At 36.7% G+C, this 27463-nt stretch overlaps 1 protein-coding gene across 9 annotated transcripts in view; it reads right to left on the reverse strand.

Annotated features, from left to right (window-relative positions):
* LOC124237488 (probable ATP-dependent RNA helicase DDX60-like) overlaps positions 1-27463 on the reverse strand; it is a 116730-nt gene that overhangs the window by 59258 nt on the left and 30009 nt on the right. For 7 of the 9 annotated variants that reach the window (XM_046657166.1, XM_046657164.1, XM_046657162.1 and 4 more), the window contains 16 exons: positions 27230-27371; positions 26131-26286; positions 20927-21032; positions 20343-20458; positions 18605-18762; positions 16014-16266; positions 12861-13024; positions 12021-12179; positions 10369-10518; positions 9691-9810; positions 8863-8958; positions 6535-6650; positions 5542-5684; positions 5322-5431; positions 741-845; positions 90-218 (listed from right to left, as the gene is read on the reverse strand). In XM_046657166.1, the coding sequence (XP_046513122.1) occupies positions 90-218; positions 741-845; positions 5322-5431; positions 5542-5684; positions 6535-6650; positions 8863-8958; positions 9691-9810; positions 10369-10518; positions 12021-12179; positions 12861-13024; positions 16014-16266; positions 18605-18762; positions 20343-20458; positions 20927-21032; positions 26131-26286; positions 27230-27371 (2223 nt within the window). The remainder of the gene's footprint in view (positions 1-89; positions 219-740; positions 846-5321; positions 5432-5541; positions 5685-6534; positions 6651-8862; positions 8959-9690; positions 9811-10368; positions 10519-12020; positions 12180-12860; positions 13025-16013; positions 16267-18604; positions 18763-20342; positions 20459-20926; positions 21033-26130; positions 26287-27229; positions 27372-27463) is intronic. The other 2 variants (XM_046657167.1, XM_046657165.1) reach the window with 2 other exon arrangements.

Raw genomic sequence — 27463 nt, forward strand, 5'->3', positions numbered from 1 at the left:
AAGTGAAAGAAAAACTGGCATTGGCTAAGTTATATAACTCCAAACAGTTAACAATTGAGAGGATCTTTGCCCCAAAGTGTGAAAATTACCTTCTTTACTTTGCCATTTTTAATCCAACGTGTTAGTTCTGCCTTTAAGTTTTCTTCGTATTTTCTAGCATCCAATTTTTTAATGACTATTTTATTCTTAAAAAGAACAAATTCCTCTGGACTCAATTCCTTGGGAAAAAATTACCACAAAATTAAGTCAAATTATGCAATCTACATAAAAAATACAATTATATATTTAAATTTACAAATCTCCTTAACCAAATTGCAAACTCCTTGAGGATAGGGGTTGTTCAACATCTTTTCATCTCCCCATAACTTCTAACACAAAAACCTATGATGATGGATGAACTCTTCAAAGGAAAGAATATAGAACAAAGCCAAGGAAACAATGAAAACTGACAGAGAGAAGAAAGCATAATGAGAGAAAATAGAAGAATATAAATCCAAAAAGGGAACCAAAGTATCACAAGTGCTAAAAAAAGAAATATTTTCAAGAATTATAGGATATTCTATATTACGAAATGTAAGAAAGTCAAGAAGAAGAATGTCTGGAAAGAAAGAATAAATTATTTCCAATGTCAACTTCAATTTTAATTTAGAGAATAAGTGTGCTTAAGTAGAATAATTTTCCCATATTCTTCAATAGCATTAACTAAAGTAGTTTCCATGCATACATATTCATATATTTACCTGAGCCCTGGGCCAAGTTTCCCAGACTTGAACCATGGTATCATAAAGTTGGACACTATCTTGAGGGGAAAGCGTAAGATCAGAAGGGAAGCCATACTTTTCGATCTGTGAAGAAATAAATTAATTAATGGATGGATGGATGAATGAATGAATAAATTGGGAATACTTACTTTCTTTTCATTTCATCTTATGTCATATCCTATGTGTCATGTCTCTATTCATGAATCCAGAGACATTAAAGGGCAATAAACTAAAATATTCTACCCCTGCAAGGATCTAACTGTTAACAAAATCTTAACCAGGAAGTATCCCTAACCCGCTGAAGCAGAAAAACCCCAGAGTCCACTAATAAGTTTTCATATTATTTCCTAAGACTAATTGTACTAGACAACAAACTGACACTTCTCTATGAAACATCTCTAGAACACCGTTGACGGTCCTAGGCAGTTGGAAAATATGAACACTCTCAGTGTGGTCTCAGTTGAAACTGAAATTGAAATGTTTTTACAAATAAAGATGATTCTATGATCATGCAAAAAGGGATAAAGCTTTGTTAGATAGAGATTCAATATAAAAGCTGGGTGAACTTCATGAAAACAAAGGCTCTCAGACAATCTTAAGACACCTTAAGAAATCTCTCCCCCGACGGCTAGCCAGGTTACTGAGCTGGTTCTGTCTTAAGCCTTGAGAACATGTGCACTACTTATTCCTCTCACAAAGGCTTTTAATGTTACTTATGGGCCAGGCACTGCTTCAGGAACAAGAAAAAAAATCCTGCCCTCAGAGAGTGCATTATAGATTCCTGGAGTTTCAAACACCACTACTCCTAATCTATTGTGTGCAAAAGGGCTAGAATAACAGCTCTCAAACCAGGACCTTTGAAAAAATGTTAAGGGTAGACAGTCCATGGGAAATACCCTATCAAACACAGTTAACCGAGAAGCTTTACTTCAAGACCTCTGTTATGTTAATGTGCACTGTGAATCTCCAAGAAAGAGACATGGCATTACACTTTTCCCCAACTTATCTGAAGAAGAAACCACAGTGTTAAAAAAAAGTACCTATTACCAGGTCATGGAAGATTGGAGCTACTGGACTAAAGGAGACACTCCAAAAATAACAGAGTTCGGAAAGAATTGAAGAGATGTTTGGTGCAGTGGAAAGCGTAGCATACTTGGAGTTCTAATCATAGCTCCAACTACAAGCTCCTTGGGTTTTGGTTTTTCTCACCTATAATATGAGAATGACAACATCTGCACTGTAGTCTTTCAGGATTGTGGTGAGATTCAAAAGAGTTAAATATATTAGGATTTTCTTTTCATACTATGCTATGCAGCATAAATATAAAGAACCATCATTTAACAACTTTCACATTGGATCCATGAAGTTAGCTAGATGGTAAGGACTACATTTAAATAGACCAGTAAATGTGCACACTGTCTTGGAAAGTGAGGATTTCAGTATCTCATAAATTACACCTTGTGGATGACTACACAGTCTGTCCATGAGACTATCCCTTTCTTAAGTTATTAGTTTTCTAAGAATTATCAGGTTCTTACTGATGTTATGTTTCTATTTTGGTTTCTGGAATAATAGTGATGCAATTTCCAAAGTGTCTCTCATCCTTTTACAGATGCCATAGTTTCCTCATCTTTAAAATAGGGATAATTTGGGGATAATCCACATGTCACAGTTTCATTGTGAAGATTAAATGAGATAATGTATATAATACACTATTAAAATGCCTGGTGCTTTTTTAGTATCCTACCTGTAAAGATGATTAATTATCAGCTTACAGATACTCTCTCAGTTCATCAACTCTATCACTAAAAGGGTATACTAAACTCATTTGCTCTCTCCTGCACAGATAACTAGCTGGTATACCTTAAACTGACCTAAGTGATATAAAAGATGATACACAAGAGAAAAGATCATTGGTTTCTATTACATCTTCATTCATAAACATAACTATATCATACCACAATGCTCATATTTTATTTTGAAAAAATAAAAATGAAATAAGATAAATAATGAGTCCAAAGTCACAGGTGCTGGTAAGCATTTATGAACTGAGTGGAAAGAGACTGGAAAGCAGTTCTTCCTAAGACTGCCTGGTGCTGACAGCTTCTCAGGGAAATGAGCAGCTATTCTTTTAAAGCAGAGTAATTCGTAGTGAAGATTACGCAGCTCTTCTCTTTGCCCAGGAACAAGTCACATGTAGACTGAAGGCAATCTCTCATCACAGCTGGATTAAGGAGAGTTCACTCATTCTGCTCCATCCCTTCCTTTTTGAAACTATTTCCATGAGAGAATAAGAGAGGAGAGGATCAAAGTTGGATGCGTTCCCTTTCATTCTTCTTTTTTGCCTCAATTTAATCTGTTCCCTTCATGATCGAGCAATTTCAACTTCGTCTTATGTAAATACACAGCTCAGAAACTTAACCACAGTTGTCTAAACATTTAAAAAAGCATAGGTCTCTGTATCTATCCCCAGGTATGATGTAAGAGTCAAGATTTAAGAAGACTCCTACAAGAGCACAGCCATTCGGGGTCAGAAGTCATACAGGGTCAGAGCACACTGTAGCGGTTACATTGCTTTCCAGTTACTCTATTAATAGCTACTGAGAGTAGAAAAAGGCACGTGGCCCAAAATGATGATCTCACCAAGTACGCCTAGCCACTGTACTTACAGCTGATTAAAGACAATGTGTCTTGAACCATACCAAGCAGAATAAACCATTAAAAAATTACAAAATACTATTCAATTAGAAAATGACTGGGAATTCTATGCTGAAAATGTCAGAAAAATCATTGGAAAGCTTTAAAAAATGATGTCTTTATTATATATCTATTCTCTAGGCGTGGAGTTGATGATGGAGAGAGGCATGAGGGGCAAGAATGAGTTTTATAGCATTTGGTTTGGGTCAGTGCAAAGCAAAGGAAAAGCTACTTAATAAAATTCTATTTGAAACCATCCAAAAGACAGAATCTCTTCAGCTGGATATTATACAACCTTTACCATCACAGCTCAGAGTCTGTGTAGTCCATTCCATTCAGCACTCACTCAGGCATTCAACCTACAAATTGTTCAGTGTAACACTGTGGTTAAGAGCATTAGGCCCCGGAATCAGGCCATCTGAGTTTGGTTCCTAGCTGGACAATTACTAACTGAGTCCTTGGGCTATTTAACTTCTCTATCCTTCTCCTTTCTCATCTGTAAATTGTGGATAATCATAGCGCATTTATTATAAAGACATTGCGAAGGTGAAAAGAGAAATACATATAAATGTTTAGCAAGTGCCTGACACATAGTTAAATGCTCAACATATGTTGGTCATTGTCATTCCACAAATATTTATTGAGCAGCTTTTAGATATAAGGCACTATGAGCTATCTGTAAGATAATCCAGAGGTGAAAATGTACAAAATTTTTCATCAGAAAATTTAGAATCTAGTTTAAAAGAAAAAGCATGCCAAAAAAAATTATAATAGTAGGCTGACCATAGTTGCTGTCATTTAAAAATATATAAATAATGTTATATGTTATCAGAAAAGAAGATCACTTCAAGATGGAGAGATCATAGAAAGACTTCTGAATAAAGTCCCTCATTAGCAGAGACATGAAAGATGAATAGGATCTGGAAAGCCAGAGTTTAGCCTCTGGGGTAAAGCATTCCAGGTACAACATACAACGTGAAGTCTTCCAGGTGAGGCAAGTGACTCTAGATTAGAGAAGACCTTGAACGCCAAGCTAAGAAGTTTGAATGTATTTGTTTCCAATGGAGAAACATTGAAGGCTTATGAGCAGGAGAGGATCAGAATTCTATTTTAGGAAGATTAATGGAGCAGTAGAATTTTGAACATAGCTTAATGAAAAGACCATCTGTTGGCTAATGTCATTTTAGCTTCGAGAGGCAACTTGAGCCTAAATGACCTCATCATGGGAATAGGATGTAAAAGGAAGAGAGAAAAGCACCAGAAATTAATAAATCCTTCCACACTCACAACTCTGTGCCCCAACTGAGATCTCTTAAGGCCTTCATCTTATCGATCCACCGTGGAAAAAGTCACGTCAAGATTTTCATGTTAGTGGGAAGTGTCTCTTCCCTGTTTAGATCAATTGATGGTGATTAGATTCTGACATGAACAAGGGTGCCCATACAGCTGGAGCCGAACTGTTAGTCACAGAGAAGTTGAAGGCAGAAAAATGTGCTAAGAAGAACTGGGTAGAGAAAGACAATGTCTGGAAATAAAGAAAAAGAATAAACAAACCAAAGAACCCAGATTAGAATTATTCATTACTTCCTCTCTAGAGGTAGTTATTAAACTTTGGATGTCCCAGATAATTTGAGGATCTATTGAAATCTAGAAAACAGTACACACACAAAATTGTAAGGGGGTTTGCAGTCCCCGTGGATGCTTAGCATGAGTGCTTTCCATCCTGATGTCCATCGACCTAAGGTTAAGATTCTCTGTTGTAAAGAATACATGCTACAATTTTACGAAGGTTAATTGAACAACTTTCCAGTTGTGATATACACTAGTATTCCCCTAATAGGACAAATATGGCTTTATACGTACATGATCCGTTGTTAATGCTGCACATGGGTGAAAATGATCAAAACAAATGTCATTGTCTTTTACTGAACAGATATGCTTTTCTAAATCATTGTATCTCTCTCCATAGAGCACTAAATATGAAGAGAAAGAATATCCAAATTAGTGGGCATATAATGATGAGTATTTATACATAAGTTTAAAGCAAAATAAAACAATCCCTATGCTTCTAGAGCAAGCTTACCGAGTCTAACTTCATATGATTGATCTCTATGCAAGTTGTCTTTGAGAAAGTTGAGACACTGGTCAGACTTTATTTCAGAAATAAACTTTTCTTCCATCATCTTGTCTTCCTGTCTCCAGTACTGTTTTACTGATTGCAGCCACCTTAAAGAATAAATATACATATCATTTAAGCAGAATATGGAACTATTTACCAAGAACTTAGATATTTGAAGCAAAGAAAATTCCACATGCCTAAAAAGTTATACTTAAGCACATGGGTTTTGGATTTAAACTGCTTGAGTTTGAATCTCAGCTCCATCACTTCATAGCTGTGTACTTTGGGCAAGTTCCTTAACCTTTCTATGCCTCAGTTTGTTCATCACAAAATGGTGCAAAATAGTAGTACCTTCCTCATAAGATTGTTGTAAGAATTAAATGAGTTAAAATACCTGCAACATAGGAAGCATGATGTGTTTGTTGTCATTGTTGCTATCATTGCAGTGGGTGGTTGTTACTAGCGAAAATCAAGTCTGGTAACAAAACAATACTTGATATTCAAGTAATAAGGCTTTGTTGTTCTTACAATCACCATCGACAAGGTGGAAAAATGTTAGGAAACCTCAGGGTCAATGGCTGTGTCCAAGTTATTTCCATTTTAGCTTTACTTTTTAGATAAGAACAACAACAAAAAAGGGATACAACGCTATCACTTCAGATGACACTTATCTGAGAATTTTTGGAAATTTTTCGACACAGTTTCAGATCTGATTGTGGGAGACCTTGATGTTCTTTTGGGGAAGATGTCTTCCTTCTATCCCTTCCAGGAAACATATCTTCAAAATATTTTTAGAGAAGCTATACTCTCTGAAGTTTCAAAGATAAGGTAATAAATTTATCTGAAAGTTATAATGTTATAGAAATAACCTTAAAGACTAAAGACCATATAGATAGTATATTATTCAACCATTCAATATATAATTACCATTCTGTCCAAAATGAAACCTATACCTACTCAGTGAGAAGCTTAGGGTTACTTATGGTAGCCGAAAGAACCAAAAAGGGACATCGAATCATGACAAGAAGATGCTCCCAAAATTTTCCTCCAGTTTCTCCACCAAGACAGTGGACCTAGTAAAGAAAAAAAAAAATTATCAGTTGAAAAGTTGATTTGAAAATGGTAAATGGAAAAAAGCATAGAAGCATTAAATAGTCATGCACATTTCTCCAGTTTCATATGATTAAGCAAACCTAAATAAACAATGATGAAGTCAGACAATAGAGGTCACTGACACTTAACTCTTCTTCAATCTCCACAATAATCCATCGTTAATGCCAAAAAGTCCAACTCTAAAAATCTGTTTGAAGCCATATTTTCCTCTCCATTCATACTGATATTCAAGCTACCATCACCCGGATTTCTACAATAGCCTCCTGATTGTTCTCTTAGCTTCCACTTTTTCCCCATACGCTCTTCACGTCACAGCCATAATGGGATTTTTAGCCTAAGTCAAATCAGGCCATGTCACTAACTAAAGCTCTACAATGTCTTTCCAAAGCATTTAGAGCAAAATACAAATTGCTTAACTGGAAGTATAACACCCTGCACAACCTGGCCCCTGCTCACTTTTCCAAGTTCATTGCAGGCCACTCTTACCCCTCATTCACTCTGCCCTGGACATACTGGCCTTGTTTTCATTCCCTGAACACACCTGTCCCACCGCAGGGCCTTCACACACATGGCTCCCTCTACTTAAACCCTCATCCACCTCTCTTAGCTGATTATTCCTACTTACCCTGCAAAGGGAAGCTGATGGTCACTCCCTCAGAAATACCTTCCTGAGTACCCATCCAAAGCTGTCCTTACTTCTCATTTTGCCATTATCATGGTCACAGCAGACTGATTTTTTCTTCAGAGTTCTTATCATAATGTTGACTTACATTTTCCTTGGTATGTTTCCTTGTTTAATTACTCTCTCCCTCACTACACCATAAGGCCATTACTGGTATACCAGGGAAAAAGCACGGTACCTAATACATAGTAAGCACTTAATTAATATTTGTTGAACGAATGAATCAATTACCTCTGTCTAAATGATACAAATTAAGACTTAGAGAGGAGGCCCAAAATTTGATTTTAATTAAATAAAATAAATTGTGACCCTTCCTTGGGATTCAACTGGAAAGACTTACTATCAGAGCCTAACAATAAATACATAAATAAACCAGTATATTTCTTTATCCCTTCTGACTTTGATTTGGTCAGATAGCAAACCACTTTACCAAATGCTGACTTTATATTTTTATCAGCTAACAATTTCTCTGAACTTTCTAAAATACTCATTAACTTGTAAAGCCTTCCTGTAGGCATGTTTTACATATGCATAAATCAGGAAAACTGAGTTACCCAAGTTTCAACATCATTACACTTATGTATTTGGAGATGAGACCACAGTCCAAGATTCCACATTGTGAAGATCAAGGGTTTGGTTTAGTTTGGTTTCCCCTTAGAACAGGAATGTTTAAGGTCAGCAAGACAGAATACAACCCAGTGAATAAAAAAGAAATAGAATACTTCAGGACCAAACAAAGCAGAACAACAGCCTGATAGCCTGCTCCCAACTTCACACAAGGAAAAGGTAGATTCACTATAGGTTTGTCACCTTGTTCTCTTTAAAGCTGAAAATTCCTTGAAGCAAAGATATATAAAGTTTGCATTCTATTTCATCACCTTCAAATCATGTTGATAATAATATTGCTATGTCCCTCCAGATCTAAATCATTTTCCATTTTGCTCTCTGCCCAAGGAATCTGACCTCGGAAACCAGCTCAACCGACCTTCCCAGCTCTCTAGCTTCTGTTGGGTTTGGCCACTGGAAAGTTCAGGCAAGACATGGGAAGGAGGGAAAACAATCAGGTCAAGGTCTTTATTCTGTTAGTTCCTTTCCTAAGAGGTCAACCTTGACTGGCTATGTTCCTCCACCAAGGTCACTGCTCCTCCCAAAGAGGCTATCTCTACAGACTTTCTCTCCTTTTGTGTTCCATACTGCTTCCTCCTCCACCCCTCCTCTTTCACATAGTTAACAGCTTGGGGTTGTATTATTTCTGGATGACAGTACTCACCTTGTGGTTTTCCTTGCACAAACCTTTGTAAACAGCCCCTCTGTAAAGACACCTCACTAAGAATTATGCTAATTTGAATATGCAATCTGTTTTCTGTTGGTACCCTGGCTGAAACAACAACTTAGATAATTACCATCATAGTGCCCTACATTTTCAAATCTGAAATTATAGAGCATATATACACTAGGATATCAACCCAGAGAAATAGCCCAGAACCTACCTCATCAAATATAACATATCTGAGCCTTTTCACCCATTTTTGGCAATGAGGATCAAGCAGCAGAACTTCAAAGCATGCAGGCTCGGTGATAAGTACCTAAAAATATAAACGATTAGTGTAGCTAACTTTACTGAGCATTTCTTTTGTGTCAGGCATGGTAATACGAATCTAAAAAGTCGCTGCAGTTACTTACTGGGAATTAGGACAGAACATTGCTGGTGAGGGCAGTTTTAAGGTCATGGTGTGGCTTTGATATTTGTAGTTTAAGTACTTAGATTTATGAGCATTTGGATTAATGAAAATGGGAAAAAAAAAAACCTAATAGTTCCTTCATATTTTGTCTAGTCTTAATTGTTTACCTGTGAGCTCAGTAAGGGAGAAAACCTATCTTTATCTATAATGTACCTAACAACAGCTACACTATCAAAATACAATATTTTTGAGATAAGTTTTTATTATGAATAAAGTTAAATTTTTATTATTTATAAGAACAAGTAATTTTGAATGGAAAAAAGAGCTTGGGTAGTTATTTAATAATGTAGTAGTTTTGTTAAATCTACTTAAATCCCTTTATAAATTAAAATGAGATATAATAATCTATTTCTTGATATTTTAGGTCATAATGTAAGTGTCCTTAGAGAGTGATGATCCTAGTACCCACTCTTTAGAGTGAAACAAGCTCAGATTTTTCATATGGCAATTGCATTTCTTGCAAATTCAACGAAATTATTTCCACAAGGGTTTGTGACTATGTAGATTCCCAGTAAAAGAGAAATCTAAGTACTGTTCTGTAATTTAATAACGAATTCATTCACGAATATGCCATACCTGACAGTTGAGTATATTATAATGGTAATCTCTCGTGAAAGTGCCACATAGAGCACTGCCAGGCGGTAACTTTTTGATAAAACGATTCTGAACAGTTGCTGCCACTTGACCGACAAGGACCTGATTGACAAGGAAAGAGACCTGTTAGTCATTCAGTAGAGAACAGACATGTAAAACCTCAGAGGACAAACAGAATTTGTCCACAAGTATATTATTTTACACGCCTAGAAAGCTTAACCCTATTCCTATCCCTCAGTACTAGATGACTGTATTTGAGTTACTCGGCTAAGGAAATAAGGTTTAAATGAGAACACTTAACAGAGGGTAAAAGGAAGATAAACATAGCTTCCCCCAAAAGAAAATCCAGGAAAAGATCCTCATACACCAGAAAAAACTTCCTGCATAATCAAGGCTTCAAGAGAAGGTGTGTGTCAGTAAAGGCAGATGCTTCTCTGAAGCCAAGTATAAAGCCTAATTTGAGAGCAGCCATCAAAATCTGGAGGCCAGACTTTTTCTTCCCTCTAATTCTAAGGAAAGTGTTGTTGCAGCCTTTGAAACTGGAAGGAGAAATCGCAAGTTAAAAAATAAAGGGGCCGAGATCTACCACATGACCATGTGCATTATTTTAAGGGAGAGATTCAGAAACGAAAGAGAAAATTAAAGTTGCTTGAGCGTTACCTTTGTTGGTGCGACATACACCACCACCCCTTCATCGCTCTCCTTCAGCACCTTCTCCATGCAGTAGTAGGACGCATAGGTTTTGCCTGAGGATGTTGGGGCAACAATCACTGCTGACTCATTATTATCCACAACATCAAGGACCTCTCGCTGCAGGGTCAAGAGCACCATTTTTTGTCAAGAAAGCAAACAGCATATTACCAACACAAAGACAATATCACTTGTACCCTCTCTAGGTCCTGTGCCTGTATTATGCTGCACCCAGAACTCTGAACCTCTGAAGATGAGGTCTGGTAAACACTCAGAAGGATGATTCATGAGAATGCCTGGATTACTCACATCCTTGCCTCAGAAAAGAAATTTTATTTTACATTTTGACCTGGAGGGAGAGTTTTCTTTCTGAAAAATCGAAAGTGAGACTGAGCGAAGCATCCTTTTCAGTTGGAAAACATTTTTTCCAATTACTTCTCGTTTAGTTAAGCTCAGAAAAGTCTTTGCAAAATTAAATTCCAAGAAATTAGTCATGCCCTGGTTAATCTAGCTTCATCCACAGAGAGATATCAATATATCTTTTCCTGATGATGTAAATAAAGGCCAAGAAGGAGAAAAAGTCAATGATTCATGGTACTCGAGCCACATTCTCCAGACACAGGAGAAAACCATCTACTACCTTTGAAGGTGTGCAAGAGCTTCACAGGTACTCACGGCTTGGGCATCTGCTTGTATTACATCAAAACAATGACTAGTCAAAGAGTCTTAATACTGTTTGCTCGAAGTATGATAAGCAGAAGACGGGAAAACACACCTGCCTGTATACTCTCTTTATTCACGGTTCCCTCTCAGAGACACACTAGCGTGAACTGATCAGAAGAACTACAATTTGTGTAGGCCTAATAAAGAATATGTTGCTGTCTTATGACGCATATTGAAGGGAGGAACTGCTCCCCATGCTCTAGAAAAAAAGAAAATCAGGTTCTGACTTCCTACATGGATATATTTTATTCTCATGTGTTAACCAACCTTTTTCAATTTTAAATAAATTTGTCTAAGAAGAGCTAAAATGTGGGATTACTGACTAAGGATTCTGCACAATTTCCTGTTCACTTAAAACGTTTTCAGCCCATTTGCCCACAACCCTCCTACATGAATCCAAGGCAAAATTGACTGATCACTATAGAAAAAGTTAACTTTCAGAAAATGCCCAAATTGGATGGTGACAGGTTGTATTACTAGCACACAAGGAGCATATGACGCACAATCAGGTTATCTTTCTTAGCCAGTCACAGATGGTGTTGTTGGATACCTACATATAAACTCCCAGATTAGACCACCGAAATTTTCCTGTACATATTTATATCTATATACAAGTTTTTCTGTTGCCATAGGCAATATTTGGAAATTCCTCTAAGCTAATGTGACAAAGATGTCTATGTGACTCAATCAAAGTATCCACATGAAAACAGTTTATATATTAGATGAAGGGTCACAATCCTTAAGTGGAAAAAGTCGACAGTTCACCTTTTGGATGAAACAGTTTCAAATTATATTACACAAAATTTAAAACTTTAAGTAAAATATAGCATGTAGAGACAAAGTAAAGAGAAGCTCTGAAATCACACTGATTAAGAAAATACAATGTTTCCTGTCATTACCTGCCATGTGTCAGGAATGAAATCTTGGACCCTGGGATCTGGATCATTTCTCTCATCTCGTATCAAATAATGGCCCATGTATTGTAGTTGAAACCTAGCAGGTCCAATGTCAATTGAATATTTATTCTTTTTCTTCCTTTTCTCATCATCTCCTGTTACCTGTTATTATTTCAATACATTATTTTATTTGAAATCATCTTAAAATTAAATAAACATTTAAGAAATACTTATTGATATCTTAAAAAATATTAAATTCATATAAATTAAATTTACTATACAATTTATTAAGTTTATATAAATAACCTTTAATAAATATTAAATGTTTATTTATTAAATGTTCCATGCACAAGGCATTTTTACCATGCTTTTAAATAGTCTCATATTTAAGGAAGAAAAGTTTTATCATCTAAAATATCATTTTTGGGATAAATAAAACAGCAGATATTACTGTTAAAAAAAAAGTTCATCCTAGAATTGAAAGCTGGAAGCCTGTTAAAGCCTAGCCTTCATTCTCCCTACAGGCTTTAGATATGGTGCTAGAATTAAGTACAGGATCCATTTTTGTTACCAAGAGGGTTCAAAGTGCCATCCAGAGATCATCTGGTATCTAATCCCTGCTTCCAGAAAGCATCTGTACAAATTTTCATATTCTAATTTACTTCAAATTTTGGCAGCTAGTTTAGTAATAAATAGTCTCAAATCTATTATTTAATAAACTAGAAGCAGAGGAAATATGTTCAGTTAACTGTATATATGAGATCCTTTATGACATCAATTAATTAATCTACTATATTAAAATTGGTTAAAAGTTAAGGTAAGGAGAAATTCTAGTTATCTTACCAGGGTTGGATCTAAAGAGTTTGCCAAATTATTAAAACCTAAATATTTAAGGCATTTGGCTATAAATTTATGATCCTCTTCCAAAATTTCTGGGTATCTCTCCAGAAGCGAATGGATTCTTTTCATCATTTGAACAGCTATACTTAAATCTTTTGAAATTTTGCCTTGTTAAAGAAACAGTAAAACCGTTAAAAAGAGCATCAGAATAACAATTGCTTGATCACTCATGACAATTATCTAGTCAACCAATTAACACAATCTGATTAAACTCACTATTTTACTTGACTTTAGTGGAAGTTTTAAGGAATTAAAAAAATTAAACTCACGATTAAATAAAATTAATACTCCATCTATCCACACTTCCATATCATCTAATAGCTTCAAAATAGCTGTTTAAGTGTAGGGAAAAAATAAAACAAAAAAGACACAAACTTTGTAATTCATAGCAGAGATAAGAACCATTTGAACTCAGTTCTGAACGAATTTTCACAGGAAAATAAAGAAATAACCTGCACGCTATTTTCATGTGTCTTCTATGTGCATAGAAAAAACTCTGCGACATTAGATACCTGATCAAAACATCAGCAACATTTACTGAGGTCTTCTCTCGACCACATATTATATTTGCGTTTATGAAACAATCAGTGGAAACTTCCAATCATGAAGAGCTAAAATAGAACCTCACTACACCCCAATAATTCTATACAGACTCTATATATGTTCACATATAGCCTCTTTATTTCTATTCTACTACTATTTAACACAAGGTCAGGGCTGTTGTAATGCCCTCTCTCTTCAACATGTACTACTGAACGCCTGCTTCTGCAGACCACAGATCTATGCTTTAAGGAGGTTCAGAAGAAATTTAAGACAGAGTTCTTACATCCACGAACTTTCAGTCTGGTTGGAGGAACAAGAGATTGCTCTTGACATAGATGAGTATGAAACCTGATTTATAATTCAGGGTCCAGCAGGAGTGACAGAGGCAGTGGGTGTTACGTGAGCTGGAGTAGTTGGGAAGCCTTCATGAAAAGATGGGCCATAAACTGGCCTTAGAGGACAGAGAGAATTTAGGCAGATGGAGACAAGGAGGAGGATATCTGTAGGAGAGAGGATAATTGCCTCCTCAACATCCATTACGCCATTTTTCCTTATCAATATTTATATTAACGGAGATGGCAATGTGCGCAGTTAAAAGCCGGTATTTTCTAATCTCCCTGTAAGTAGGTATGGCTTTGTGACTAAGTTTGGCCATTGAGATGTAAGCAGAAGTTGGTGGAATTTCTGGGAGGGCTCCTTATATGGGGGAAACACAACTGGGATGGTACATGTTTGCCTTTTTTCTTCTTCTGACTTTATTCTGGATACAACCATAATGGCTGGAGTTTCAGCAGCCAACCTCATAACCTTAGGAAGGCAAGCCACACACCAGCGATGATGTGGTATGATGACAGAGGAGCCTCAGTCCCTCGTGACAGTGTAGAGTTGCCACAGCAGCACTGAACTGCCTATATCTGGACTTCTTTTACATGAGAGAAAAATTGATTTCTATCTTTTTAAAGCCATTGTTAACTCTCTGTTAATAGCAGCCAATGGCAATTCCTAACTGATGTAGTATCATGGATAAGCAAAATTACATAAGGTAAGGCTTAGAGATGGAAATGAGCATGGTACCTGTGGGCTCACTGAGGGACTGTCTTTCTTGGGTAAGAGAATAATGAGATAGAGCATGAATACAAAGAGGAGTCATGTGGCTGTGCATAAAAGGAATCTGAGTAGTAGACACTCGAGACAGGTAATTAGAACTACTTGAAGAAGAATTGTCAGTTTGGAGATGTAGATGTGGTAATTTCATCTATCATCAAAATTACATCTGTACTCAGTCCCATTTTTCTCTGATTTTTCCCATAGCTATCTCTTCCACATTTCAAACTTTAGGAAAATAAAGAATGAAAGCACAGACTATATGAATCACATGAGGAAATAATACCTGAAAATAGTGTGCAGACAATATATGCAAACGATGATTTGCAAAAATGACTCTCTACTACCTGTTGGAGACATTGATAAAGCAGAGCACGGAGAGCCACAGAAACTTCAGGGAACCCTTAGAATACTAAGCAGCCAGGACCCATTTCTATCCAGTTCCCTCTCTGCTAGGTCATAGTCTGGAGATGGCCGTGTTCCACTACCTCAGGCTGCAGCTGCTATTGGGCATCTACTGTCCTATAGCTACAGCTCTCGAGGATTTCTGAAAAACACTCTCTTCTCTTGTTCTGTCAAGAACTATGAAAGGGCTGCAATCTGACAGTATTAGCAAGCTAATCATTTACTCTGCCATAGCTTCATGGATGCTGGCAAAAGACATAAGACTCCTGGGTCAGAGACAAAGGACTTTATTATTCATGGTACAGTTAGCAGCATAAACGTCCTGTGTGTGTCAGTTCTCCTGGTCCCTTATGTTTCACCAGGGAGATAGGGAGCCCAAGTGGAAGCTGCGCACACACTGGATTTGTGTCACAGCTGAGGAATTCTGAACTTAGAAAACCCAAATCTTTTCTAATGGACTTCAAGCAAACCTGTCCCTTTGACCTGGAGGGAGACATTAACTTTATTACACTAGCAAGTAAACAAACCTGGCCTTTACTCTAGAAGGAGATACAGTCTCTATCCTGCAAGGCTGTTGACTATACAAACATCCTTGAAAACATAGTCTGGAAAAAAAGCTGTCAGCGCTTCTGCTTGCAAGGCATGCAGAAACATGAGAGACCCATGGAGAATCACTTCCCAACAGCAACTTCAGATCTCCCAGGAGGTGATGGCTTCTCTTCTTTGGCGGGCCCTGTTTCCACTGCTGGGCCTCCTCCTGCCTTGGTGGTCGGTCCCCTTAATTATGTCCACACATTTGGAAGGAGTCCTTTCTTTACCCACTCTCTTCAATTTCTTTTGTTGAGACCCTGTCTCTGAACCTCTCTGCAATTCCACTTCCTCATTTGCCAAATAGGGATAATAATAACTATCTTAGAGGGTATGACTGAATAAAATCAGATAATGCATGTAAAGATTTTAGCATAACCATGCATTCAATAACTATACTAGCATCATTAATGTTTTTATCACTACTCTCTATCCATATAATATAGAGTCATATACCTTCATCCCGGCAATGTTCTTTCCATGCTTTAAAGCAGGCACTTAACCCTACCATTTCAACCTGAATTTTCACTGAGTTACTTTTACATGATTTTAAAAAATCTTCCAGTTTCCTTATTCCAGAGTTTAAATTCTCTTTCAACTCTTTTTCAACAGAAAATAACAGATCATTCCATTGTTGTTGTTCTTTCTGATCTTGTTTGAGAAGTGAACTTTTCTTCTTTCTAGTAACTTTTTCAGATTTAGCATCCTGCTTAATAAGAAAAAGAACACGACATGAAACAAGTGGAAATACTCCAAGATTCCATTTCATTAGTGAGAAAGCATTTTCATGTGTTTACTGTTGATTTTGACCATCATCCTGTTCATGAACTGGCACATTTTCAATGCCTTTTTCTTAAAATTATAGTCTTTGCGCAATGCAGAACTTCAGTATAACAGTATAAACTTCAGTATAGAAGTAAATAGTCTCTCTCTGCAGAAAGTTTTCTAGATTTCTGAGTGATGTAGATTATGAATAAAAGACTAAATGTAATAAAATAGAGAAGGAATGGCCACTGGGCTCAACTGTAGGGAATCTTCTTCCAGATTTATTTATTCATTAATTTGTTCATCCTTTCTTTCCACAAAGCATTTTGAGCACACTCCTCCCCACCCCCTATCCATCCTTTGCAGATTCATCTTGAAAAACACCAACAGTCTCAAAGTGATCTAAGCAGACATTAGGCAAAGAGGGAGGATAAAATTGCCTATTTAAAAAACAGAAATCCCAATGGGAAATGGAAGAGTCACACACTCTTGGTAGGGTGTTAATTTATCCCACTTCCCCAAAAGGTGGATCTAACACTTAATTCCCATTTTGCCTGAATTGCACTGTGACCAGGACAATTCCCTCCAATCTCTCCTGGGAGGGACTGGAGCCATGGCCCAGGCCCTCAGCCCACGTGTCAGGGGCCAGCCTTGTGGCAGGGCTTGGCTGGGCAATGCCCCTGCAGATGGCGGCAGACTGGGGTGACTTCTGGATGCTGTTTTCCCTTCTTCACTTGTGCTTAAAGTAGAGCGTGGACTGAGCCAGCCCTGATGGCCCAGCAGTTAAAATTCCACGTGCTCTGCTTCAGTGGCCCAGTTTCAGTTCCCAGGCACAGAACCACACCGCTGATCCGTCAGTAGCCATGGTGCAGCAGGGGCTCACAGAGAAGAACCAGAAGAACTTAGAACTGTATACAACTATGTCCTGGGCTTTGGGAGGGCAAAAGAAGAAAAAAAAAAGGAGGAAGATTGGCAACAGATGTTAGCTTACAGCCACTCTTCCCCTGCCAAAAAAAGGGAAAAAAGTAAAGCCCAGACCTCCACCCTGGAGTGCCCAACTGACCACTCTCAGCTGCAAGCAGGTGAGGTCTGCAGGCTGAGGTGGAGCCTCTACAGCCAAAAGCAGGTGTGCTAGGAAGGTGGCTGGATGGACCTTTGAAACGGTTCTAGGAGACAGACCTGATAGCAGTGCTAAGAAACCTGGAGTGTACTTAGGGATGACTTTTCAATGTCATCTTGAAAAGCTTTGTGCAGAAACTCTCTTTGACTGACATGCATTCCCTTGGAGTCCTGTCATTTTCAGCCTAATTCGTTAGTTGTGGGTCTGGCAAGGAAAAGAAATTCCATTAAGAATTTCCTGAAATTAGTGGGAAGGGGAAATGTTTTCATATTTGGGGTTTTTCCTCTGAGGCCTTTATGTTTCATTTTCCAAAACGTTTCTACACCTACTCCAATTAGGTAAGGCAGCTGTGATGAATGCCTTTGGTCATTACTTTGGTTCCTGCTCTCTCAAATATTTAGCACTGCTGCCCTCAGGGAAAGAGTTTTACTGAAACCAATGCCTCTGCTTAAATCCCAGCCATGAGGCCAAGAGAGCTGTACTGAAGTCTAATGAAATCCCATTAAAGAATGATCACAAAGTAGTATCTTCACAAGCAAAGTCATAAAATTAACCATTTTTTCAGTTATGAACATAGTTATATTACCTGATCCTTTTCCACATTATCTTTTTCAAACTTTTTTTTCAAATTACAGGGATTTTATATATGTCCACAAGTAAAGCCCAGGGGAAGGGCAGAAAGAACACTGCCTCAAAGAGGAAGTAAATAGGTACAGAGGAAGCCCACCCAGACAGGAAGAAGACTGATCTTAAAATAATTTATAAACATTTAGGCAGTTTTCAAAATTCAGGCAAAACAACAAAGCTGATGAGTATGTTAGACCTAATTTACCAACTGTATGAAAAAAGATTTTCATTATAATAAACAAATGTTTCTTTTAACTTAAATTCAACATTTCTAAATCCAAGCTCTTAATCCTTTCATGCCTTAGGTTCATTATCAGATAAATCTATCTTTCATTATCAGATGGAGGATAAAATACTAAATTTTGTGTAATTTTCCTAGAATTTCTAATGGCAACTAAGTAAAATAATAATTAATTTGTAAGCAAACATAAGGGAAAAAACCATAGAGAAAACCTCCAAAGGGATGAAGAAACATCAATTTAAGAAAAGCAAACCACTGTAAAAACAAAAATTAGGTAAAATACATAGAATCTACCTGTGATATTTCACTCTTGGCTCCCCAGGAGTCCTCTTTTGGCTGGATAGTTTGAGTTACAATGACTTTTGAAGAGACTGATTCTAATGATTTCCCATAAAACTGCGGATAACTCTGATTCTTTTTCACATTAAAAACAGGTAGGTCTCTAGAATTTTCTGAAATAGAAAGACTTAAAATGTAAAATGTATTTTAAAACATTACTAAATACTGATATAATGTCCTCATTACTTCCCTACACCATCTCACCCACACATTCTTTTTTTTTCATTTTAACTCCAAACAGTAATTTAGTACGATAACCTTTGCTAATGAGGTCAGATTATAACATGCTAACAAAATAATTCCTTATCTTATTTGAAGAAGAGAGAAGATAAAAAGCTCTGCTAAGGTCCCACTCCAAGAGCACTTGGACATCACCTCTGTCATTTGGCAGAAGAAGAGGGGAAGAGGCAGGTAGAGACAGAGTCAAATAATGTATTCATCTAGAACAGAGATCAACACACTAAGACGTGCAAAGTCAAATCCAACCAGCACCTGTTTGGGAATTTGGGATTTGTCTGGTTGCTTTTCTTTTTTTTTTCAAGCTAAGCACATTTTTTAATTGTTATATTTTAAATGGTTATATAAGTACCTACATCATGGCCTCAATTTTGTCTCTCAACTTGCAACACCCAAAATATTACCTATCTGGCTCTTTAAGCAAAAGTTTGTTGACCTCTGATATAGAATATTCTGACTATTTGCATTCCTGAAAAGGAAAACCACTACTCCAGCCATGACCAAAGGTTCAAGAGCTTATAACTGAGAGAAATTACTACCAATTATCTTTCACCATGCAGAAATTCAAATGACACAGAAAATTCCAGCAAGGGAGGTTAGATTCATCCTAGACCTAAGAAACACTCTTTAAAAACATAAAAGATATAAATGAGCTGAAGTTTTGTTCACTTGTTGTTGTTGTTGTTTTCTTGTATCTATATCTATATGTGACGCAAATCAAACCATTCCAGAGATACATCATGCAGAATCTTGGTAGCCAGTTATATAAGTAGGTTCATATATTTAGACAATTGGCACGTTTACTTTACATGTTTCTATACTCTTCTAAAAGAAGTTTTATTAGTCCTGAGAAAGGTGGAAACAAACATGGGGTTGGAGAAAAACACACTAAAGATCAGAATGAACCAGGAAGAAAAGATCCCCTAATTCATTTTTTAAGGACCTCTTTTTATGGTTTCATGACTCCTCTTTATTGCAGTTTCAGCCCCTCCTCATTATTGAATTTCTGTGGGCAGTTATGTTGGTATTTATCAGCATACAACCAACTAGACAATTGTGTAGTATGAAGAGAGCTGAAATTTCTAGGAAGACTAGGGTTGTATCAGCATATTTACTTCTAGTGACAGATTCCTACAAGTATAAATTATCCTTCCCATTTATAACAGCATCTGATATTTTTAGCAACAATACCACGTATACATACTTCCTTATAAGATGAATAAATCTCCATTTGAAATAATAGATACATCCGCATGCATACCTACACATGCCCACTAGGCAATATAATGGGATGCTTTCAGATAATATACTTCCTGAAGTGCTTCTCCAATTCTAGATATACTAATTTCATTTAAAATATAATCTTTGTTTGTAATATAATACTTTTTCACTGTTCAATGAAGAGAAGAAAAGGCAATTCATATAAGTCCTATTTTATTGTGGTCACAGAACTCACCATAAAAAAGACACCTGGTCTTGTCGTAGTCATTACTAAGGGGTCTGTGAGCATGCCAGTGCAAAAGTTCATCACGTTCCTTTTGTTTAAGCAGTGAAGTAACAGCTGGAGCATCACTGTAAAAATATATATATAAAATATATATAATTATATATTATATGTATATAAAAGTTTAGGTCCCTCTAATACAACTTAACATATTCATCCTATAACAATATAGAAATCTTATAACTCCTTTTTCTATTTCTATGCTATGATGTAGGTTATGAAATCTCAGTGGTTTTTAAGACACACAAGAACCCCAAATTTCTACCATTCCTCTAACAGTCCCATCAATATCAACAACTATTTATTAAAGCTTATAGAGCTGGAGTAATTTTATTATAAGTTCAAAACTATATAGATTTTTATAGTAATGTTCAAATTACATTGATACGTTAGATATTATATGCACTCCAACATATATTATAGTCACTTTATTATATCCAGACATCATATGATACATAGACATTCTGATGAGACATTCATTCCACAAGTATTTTAGAGTTTATAGAACTAAATTAGGCACTTTGTTAACTCTATACCTCTTTAGAATAGGCAAATCCTTCATCACATCTCCGACAAATTTATCAATTATAGCAGATGTCATTGGGATAAAACCCACTTTAGGTATCTTTCCCAGGGAGACATCTAAAAACAAACATAAAATTAAGTTGGGAGGAAATACACAACTATCCCATAAGAATTTTGAACGTTACTTTCAAAATTGCACAAACATAATATTTTGCGTGAATTTTATTAATATTACCAAGTTAGCTCTTCTCAGTGAGATAGTCCTCACACCAAACATTTTGGAGCAAGACACAATACAAAGAAAGAGTACATAGCCATATAGATAGCTAGGTATATTGATGGTTGCAGATAGATTAATTGATAGACAGACAGACATATATGTTTTCCATTTCTAAATGCTTATTCCTATGCCACAGTAAAGAAATAGCAGCACTTGAAAAAATAGTCACACAGAGTTCACCTACACATAGGCCTCCATGAAAATAAAATGACAAAAGAAATAGGAAAAAATTAATCACAGAATACTCTTCACGGTCTCCTTGAATTTTTATTTTCATAGTTCCTATTTATGGCTTATGTGCTGAATATGGTGATAGACTAACAGATTATTTTATCCAATTTTCTTCCTAATTATAGATGAATAAAAATTATTATAGTATTTCTCCTTCCCTATCACTAAATTCGGGACAATATTCTTCTATTGATGCATACAAAATTTGCATTTGCATTTCTCTTGCATCTCTGACATTCCTTTGGGACAATTTCCTTCTTCCTGAATTATATTCTATACACATATCTTTAATGAGTGTGTAATGCTAGTTAATTCAGTTATTGTGTATCCGAAAATATCTGAGTTATCTTCTCTTCTTAAATTATACTTTTTCTGGGTACAATATCCTTCAATGACTGATTGGAATTTTGTCTCATTGCTTAAAAGACACTGCTTCATTATATTCTTGCTTCTGTTGTTGTTTTTTAGAAGTCTGCTAACAGTCTAATTTTTGTTCCTCTCTAGTAACTGTTTTCTCTCTTATTCTTTGGAGGACTTTATTTTTGGTATGTGCAGTTGCACTATGATGTGTCTAGTAGTCTTGAGGGTAGGGGTATGTATCCTATGTGAGATTTGCTGTGCATCCGGAATCCAAGTATTCATGTCTTTCATCAACTCAGGATAGTTTTCAGTCACTATCTTTTGAATATTGCTTACCTAATGTTGTTTCTATCTTCTGTTTCTGAAACTCCAAGTGAACATGTGACTGACTCTAGGCATCCAAAGGCTTAGGGAGATTGGAATGTTAGAACATATTTATTACATAATATCTGCTCACCCTCCCATGATAGTGCAGAGGACACACTTTTACCACAACTGTGAGAAATAAAATTGTGAGAGGAGTCTCAGCATCTTTGAATAGCTGTGGTTACTCTTCTCATAGGCCAGAAGTTGCAATGGAAACTGCTTATCATCAAACTGGGCTCCCTAAATGTAATGGGGATAATTGGATCCAAGGGTAGCAAGGGTCAACTGGCAGCACTCAATCACCAAAGACAAGCTAGTCATGGGTACCATAATGGACAGTGGAGTCAAAGCACAATAATCTGATTCACAGAGACCTATGGCATTGGCTCGTTAGTCATTGTGTGTTCCTCAAAAAGAAATAGATGGGCAGTCTCCTAACCTCTAAGTTGATCTGCATGAGTGGAAGAGTTCTAGGCTGAGTGAACAGAAGTCTAATTTGAGTCAGCAAAACAGAGAGCCATCACTCCTCAATCAGTTCCCAGACCTGAGCCACTTTACAGACCCAGACACCCTTGATTGAAGAGGAGGCTGAATCCTCTTGAGGAAGAGCCCTGCTACACTGCCAACACTTATAGTGTTACTCTCTCATAGTCTTCCCCAAAAGAACCTACAGCCGTTTACCAAGGTAACTGTGTGAAGAGAAAGAGAAATAATCAGACTTTTCAGGGAATTACTTGACACTGGTTCTGAACTGAAGCTACAAGTAAGATACACAAGGGAGTAGGTGAAATGCCTATGACCCTACTCCTATTACATCACCTTCTCTCTCCCAGACTGATCTATAGCCTCAAGTTAGTTCCCTACATCCAGTTGACTGAGGAACAGAAAAATCAGGCTTAGCTTACAGCTGGTTCTGCACAATGTATAGGCACCACCTGAAAGTGAACAGCTGTAGCACTACAGTTCCTTTCTGAGACATTCCTGAAGGATAGTAGTGAAGGGAAACCCTCCTGGGGGCAAAAATTTGAGCAGTGAAGATATTTTTTACTTTTGCTTGGAAAGAGAAATGGCCAGAAGTATAAACCCATACTGGCTCATGGGCTATGACTGATGGTTTGGCTGGATGGTCAGGGATTTGGAAGGAATGTGATTGATTGGGAAATTTGAGGTCTATGGAAGAGGCACGTAGATAGGCCTTTCTGACTGGGCAAAAAATATTAAGATATTTGTGTCCCACGTGAGTGCTCACCAGTGGGTGACCTCAGCAAAGGAGGATTTTAAACATCAAGTGGATAGGGGCTGGCCCCGTGGCCGAGTGGCTAAGTTCACGCGCTCCACTGCAGGCAGCCCAGTGTTTCATTGGTTCGAATCCTGGGCGCGGACATGGCACTACTCATCAAACCATGCTGAGGCAGCATCCCACATGCCAAAACTAGAAGGACCCACAACTAAGAATATACAACTATGTACTGGGGGGCTTTGAGGAGAAAAATAAAATCTTAAAAAAATATATCAAGTGGATAGAATGACCCATTCTGTGCATCCCAGTCAACTTCTTTCCCAAGGCACCTCTGTCATTAGCCAATGGGTTTGTTCACAAAGTGGCCACGGTGCCAGAGATGGGGGTTATGCATGAACTCAGCAACATGGACTTCCAGTAACCAAGACCACTTGGCTACAGCCATTGCTGAATGCCCTATCTGCCAAGAGGAGAGACCAACGCATGGTCTCTCGTATGGCACCATTCCCCAGGTGATTGGCTAACTACCTGGTGGCAGGTAGCTGGTTACATTGGACTGTTTCCATCATGGAAGGGGAATTCTCTGTTCTTATTGGAATAGACACTTACTCTGGATAGATATTTACCTGCATGCAATGCTTCTGCCAAAACTATCATCCTTGGGCTTACAGAATGCCTTAGCCACCATCATGGTATTTGACATAGCATTGCTCCTGATCAAGGAACTCACTTTATAGCAAAAGAAGTATGCAATGGGCCCATGCTCATGGGATTCACTGGGCTTACTGTTTTCCCCATCATACTGAAGCAGCTAGTTCAATAGAATGACCAAATGCCCTTTTGAAGACTCGGTTACAGCATCAGCTAGATTGCAATACCTTGCAGAGCTGGGGCAGGCTTCCTCAGTAGGCTGTATAAGTTCTGAATCAGTGTCCAGTACATGGAGCTGATTTAGTTTAAGTAAGAAAGATTATCCCAGAGAATCCAGGTGGACTTGATCTAATCAGTTCAAAGTCCTTAAGAGCAGAACAGAAGTTTCCCTGAAGAGCAAATTTCATGAACTGCAGCTTTAGCTCATGCCTGAAAATTCCAGCCTGCCCTTCATTAAGACCTGCCCTACAGATTTTGGACTTGCTCAGCAAGCCCCTGTCATCATGTAAGCCAATTCCCTGAAATAAATCTCTTAATATATTATACTTATTGGTTCCATCTCTCTGGTGGAACTCTAACTGGTATACCCTCCAAATGGATCTTAGACTCAATTGAAACACAATCAACATGTCAGCAGATTATTGTAGAAATTAACAAGCCAATTCTAAAATTTAAATAGAAATGCAAAAGACCCAGAATAAACTAAAGAATCTTCAAAAGGACAAAGTTGGAAGACTTATACTATCAAAATCAAAGATTCTTACAAAGCTACAATAATTAAGAATATTTTCACGTTGATTCAAATAAACAAGGATAAACAAGGCTCAAAGATAGACCAATGAAATAGAATAGACAGTGCAGAAATAACCCCTTCCTCATGCCATACACAAAAATAATTTCAAGATGAATCATAGTCTTAAATGTGAAATACTAATGACTTACATTATTTTAAATGGGCAAAAGACTCAAGCAGGCACTTCTCAAAAGAAGATATCCAAACGACCAGTGGTATAGGAAAAGTCCCTCAATCTCATTGCTTATCAAGGAAATGCAAATTAAAGTCACAAGGAGCTACCCACCCATCAGAATGGCCAAAATTAAAAAGATTGACGGTAACAAGTGTTCACAAGACTGCCCCAATGCCCACATTGATGGTAGGAGTTTAAATTGGTACAACCACCTTAGAAAATGTTTTGACAATAGTAGTAGCTCCTAGAGCTGCACTTCTTTGTATATACCCAAAATAAATGCATTTATCTACCTAAAGTTATGTAGAAGAATATTCAAAACAATTTTACTCATAAAAGCCAATAACTAGGAAATGCTCAAAGAGGATAAAGTGTGATATATTCATACAAGGAGATACTTCACAACAATAATAACTTTTTTGACATACGTTAAACACAACAATGGGCATGAATCTCTCATACATTATATTGAGAGAAAAAAACAGATAAAAAGGGTATATAATACATGATTCCATTCAAATGAAGTTCCAAACAGACAAAGCTAAGCAATAGTATTAACAACAAAATAGGGTTTACTATAAAGAGGTCAGGGAGGGAGACAGGATGGACTGCAAAGTGGCATTAAAAAACTTTCTCTTGGGGCTGGCCCCGTGGCCGAGTGGTTAAATCCACGTGCTCCACTTTGGTGGCCCAGGGTTCGGATCCTGGACGCGGACATGCCACCACTCATTAGGCCGTGTTGAGGTGGCATCCCACATGCCACAACTAGAAGGACTCGCAACTAAAATAAACAACTATGTACTGGGGGGATTTGGGGAGAAAAAAGCAGGGGGAAAAAAAAAGAAAACTTTCTCATGAGGTTTTGGAAACGTTCTGTATCTTGATCTCGGTGGTTATCACACAGATGTCTATACGTGTAAAATCTCATCAGGCTTTACTCCTCATATTGGCTTGCTTTAAGCACACTATTGGCTCTATTTTATACCTCAGTTAGGAAGTAAACAAAAATGCATAGTGAAAGAAAATTATTTATCCTTGTAAGAATCAAATTAATCAGGCTTCTTAAAATTTTGAGGAATAAAGATGCTTTGATTCCAGTTCAATCTGGTGATTTATTACCTTGGATTGGCAATAGCTTCTTTCCAAGAAAAGGCCTTGTTGTTGTTCTCAGAGGAAAAGGCTTTCCAACATCAAATTCTTTTACCAGGTGTGACACAAAATTCCACAGATGTGTGTAATCTCTCTTAATGGAATCTCCCAAATTCAAATGTAGCTCTGCATAATAATTAACATATTAAAGTATTAAAAGTCATACACATGCACACACACAAACCCCTTTTTTTGACTAAATTCACAGAATTCTAAAAAGATTATCAAATAGTGAATGAAACTTAGAGTGAGTACAACAGTACACCAGCATGGAAATTAGCAATGACACTATGGCAGTGGTTTTTTAAAATCATTTTGTCTTTAAATTTAATAGTGGTCTGTAACAATTACATGCTTGTTCCTTACTAAATAATGCTAATGATGAATATAAAATTATTTCCTAAAATAATGAACAAAATGCCATATATAAGCTGGCAATTTTTAAAACTAAGTAATAAAAAAACAGTTTTCTTGACAGTTTGCAGAATACATAGAGGATGAAAATTTTTGAAAAACTAGTAATGGTTGCTAAATTTTATGCAAAAATCAGTTTATTCCAATGCTTGCCACTATGGGAATTAAATCTCAGAGTTCAAAAAAACTTCAGTAATGTTCACTTAGGAAAAATATGTTCAAAATGTTTCACTATTCTTTGAATATATAAAACCACAAAAGATAATTTATTCTAAGGAAATAATTCAAAGAAAAACAAAACGTACATGTACCAAGATATTTAATGCAGCTTTGTTTTTAGGAAAAATGCAATGAATCCTTAAATGTCCAAAAACAGTGATGGGATTACATTAATTGAAGTAAGCATTACAAAAAGTCATCCAGCCATTTAAATGAAAAATACATCAATATTATACTATAACATCAAATTCAATTTTTTGAATAATACTGAGTGAAGAAAAGGCAGGAAATGTAATAAGCATGTACATGTACAAACAAAAGTTTGCAAGAAACAAAAATGTTGCTGTGGTTTGTATTGGAAAACTTGGAAGGGTTTTAAATAATTTCCGTTTACCTCTTACTAATGATATAATGTTAATATATATTAAGGTACTACCTTGAGTATTTTCAGTTTCATAGTAAAAGGCAATATTCTTTAACAAATGCTCATCACACAAGTCAGAAAGATGATTTAAATTAAGATTCCAACCTTCAAAAAGGTTTAAATTTCTTAGAATGAAATAGTCACACCACTTTTTCTGAAAATTGAAAATAAAACATTATTAGCAATATAAAGATTAAAAATGAACTGAAACCAACTCCAAGAAAAAAGTTACCTACACTGTACTTT

The sequence above is a fragment of the Equus quagga genome, chromosome 3 (genome assembly GCF_021613505.1).
Source record: "Equus quagga isolate Etosha38 chromosome 3, UCLA_HA_Equagga_1.0, whole genome shotgun sequence".
In the NCBI taxonomy this organism is placed as follows: Eukaryota; Metazoa; Chordata; class Mammalia; order Perissodactyla; family Equidae; genus Equus; species Equus quagga.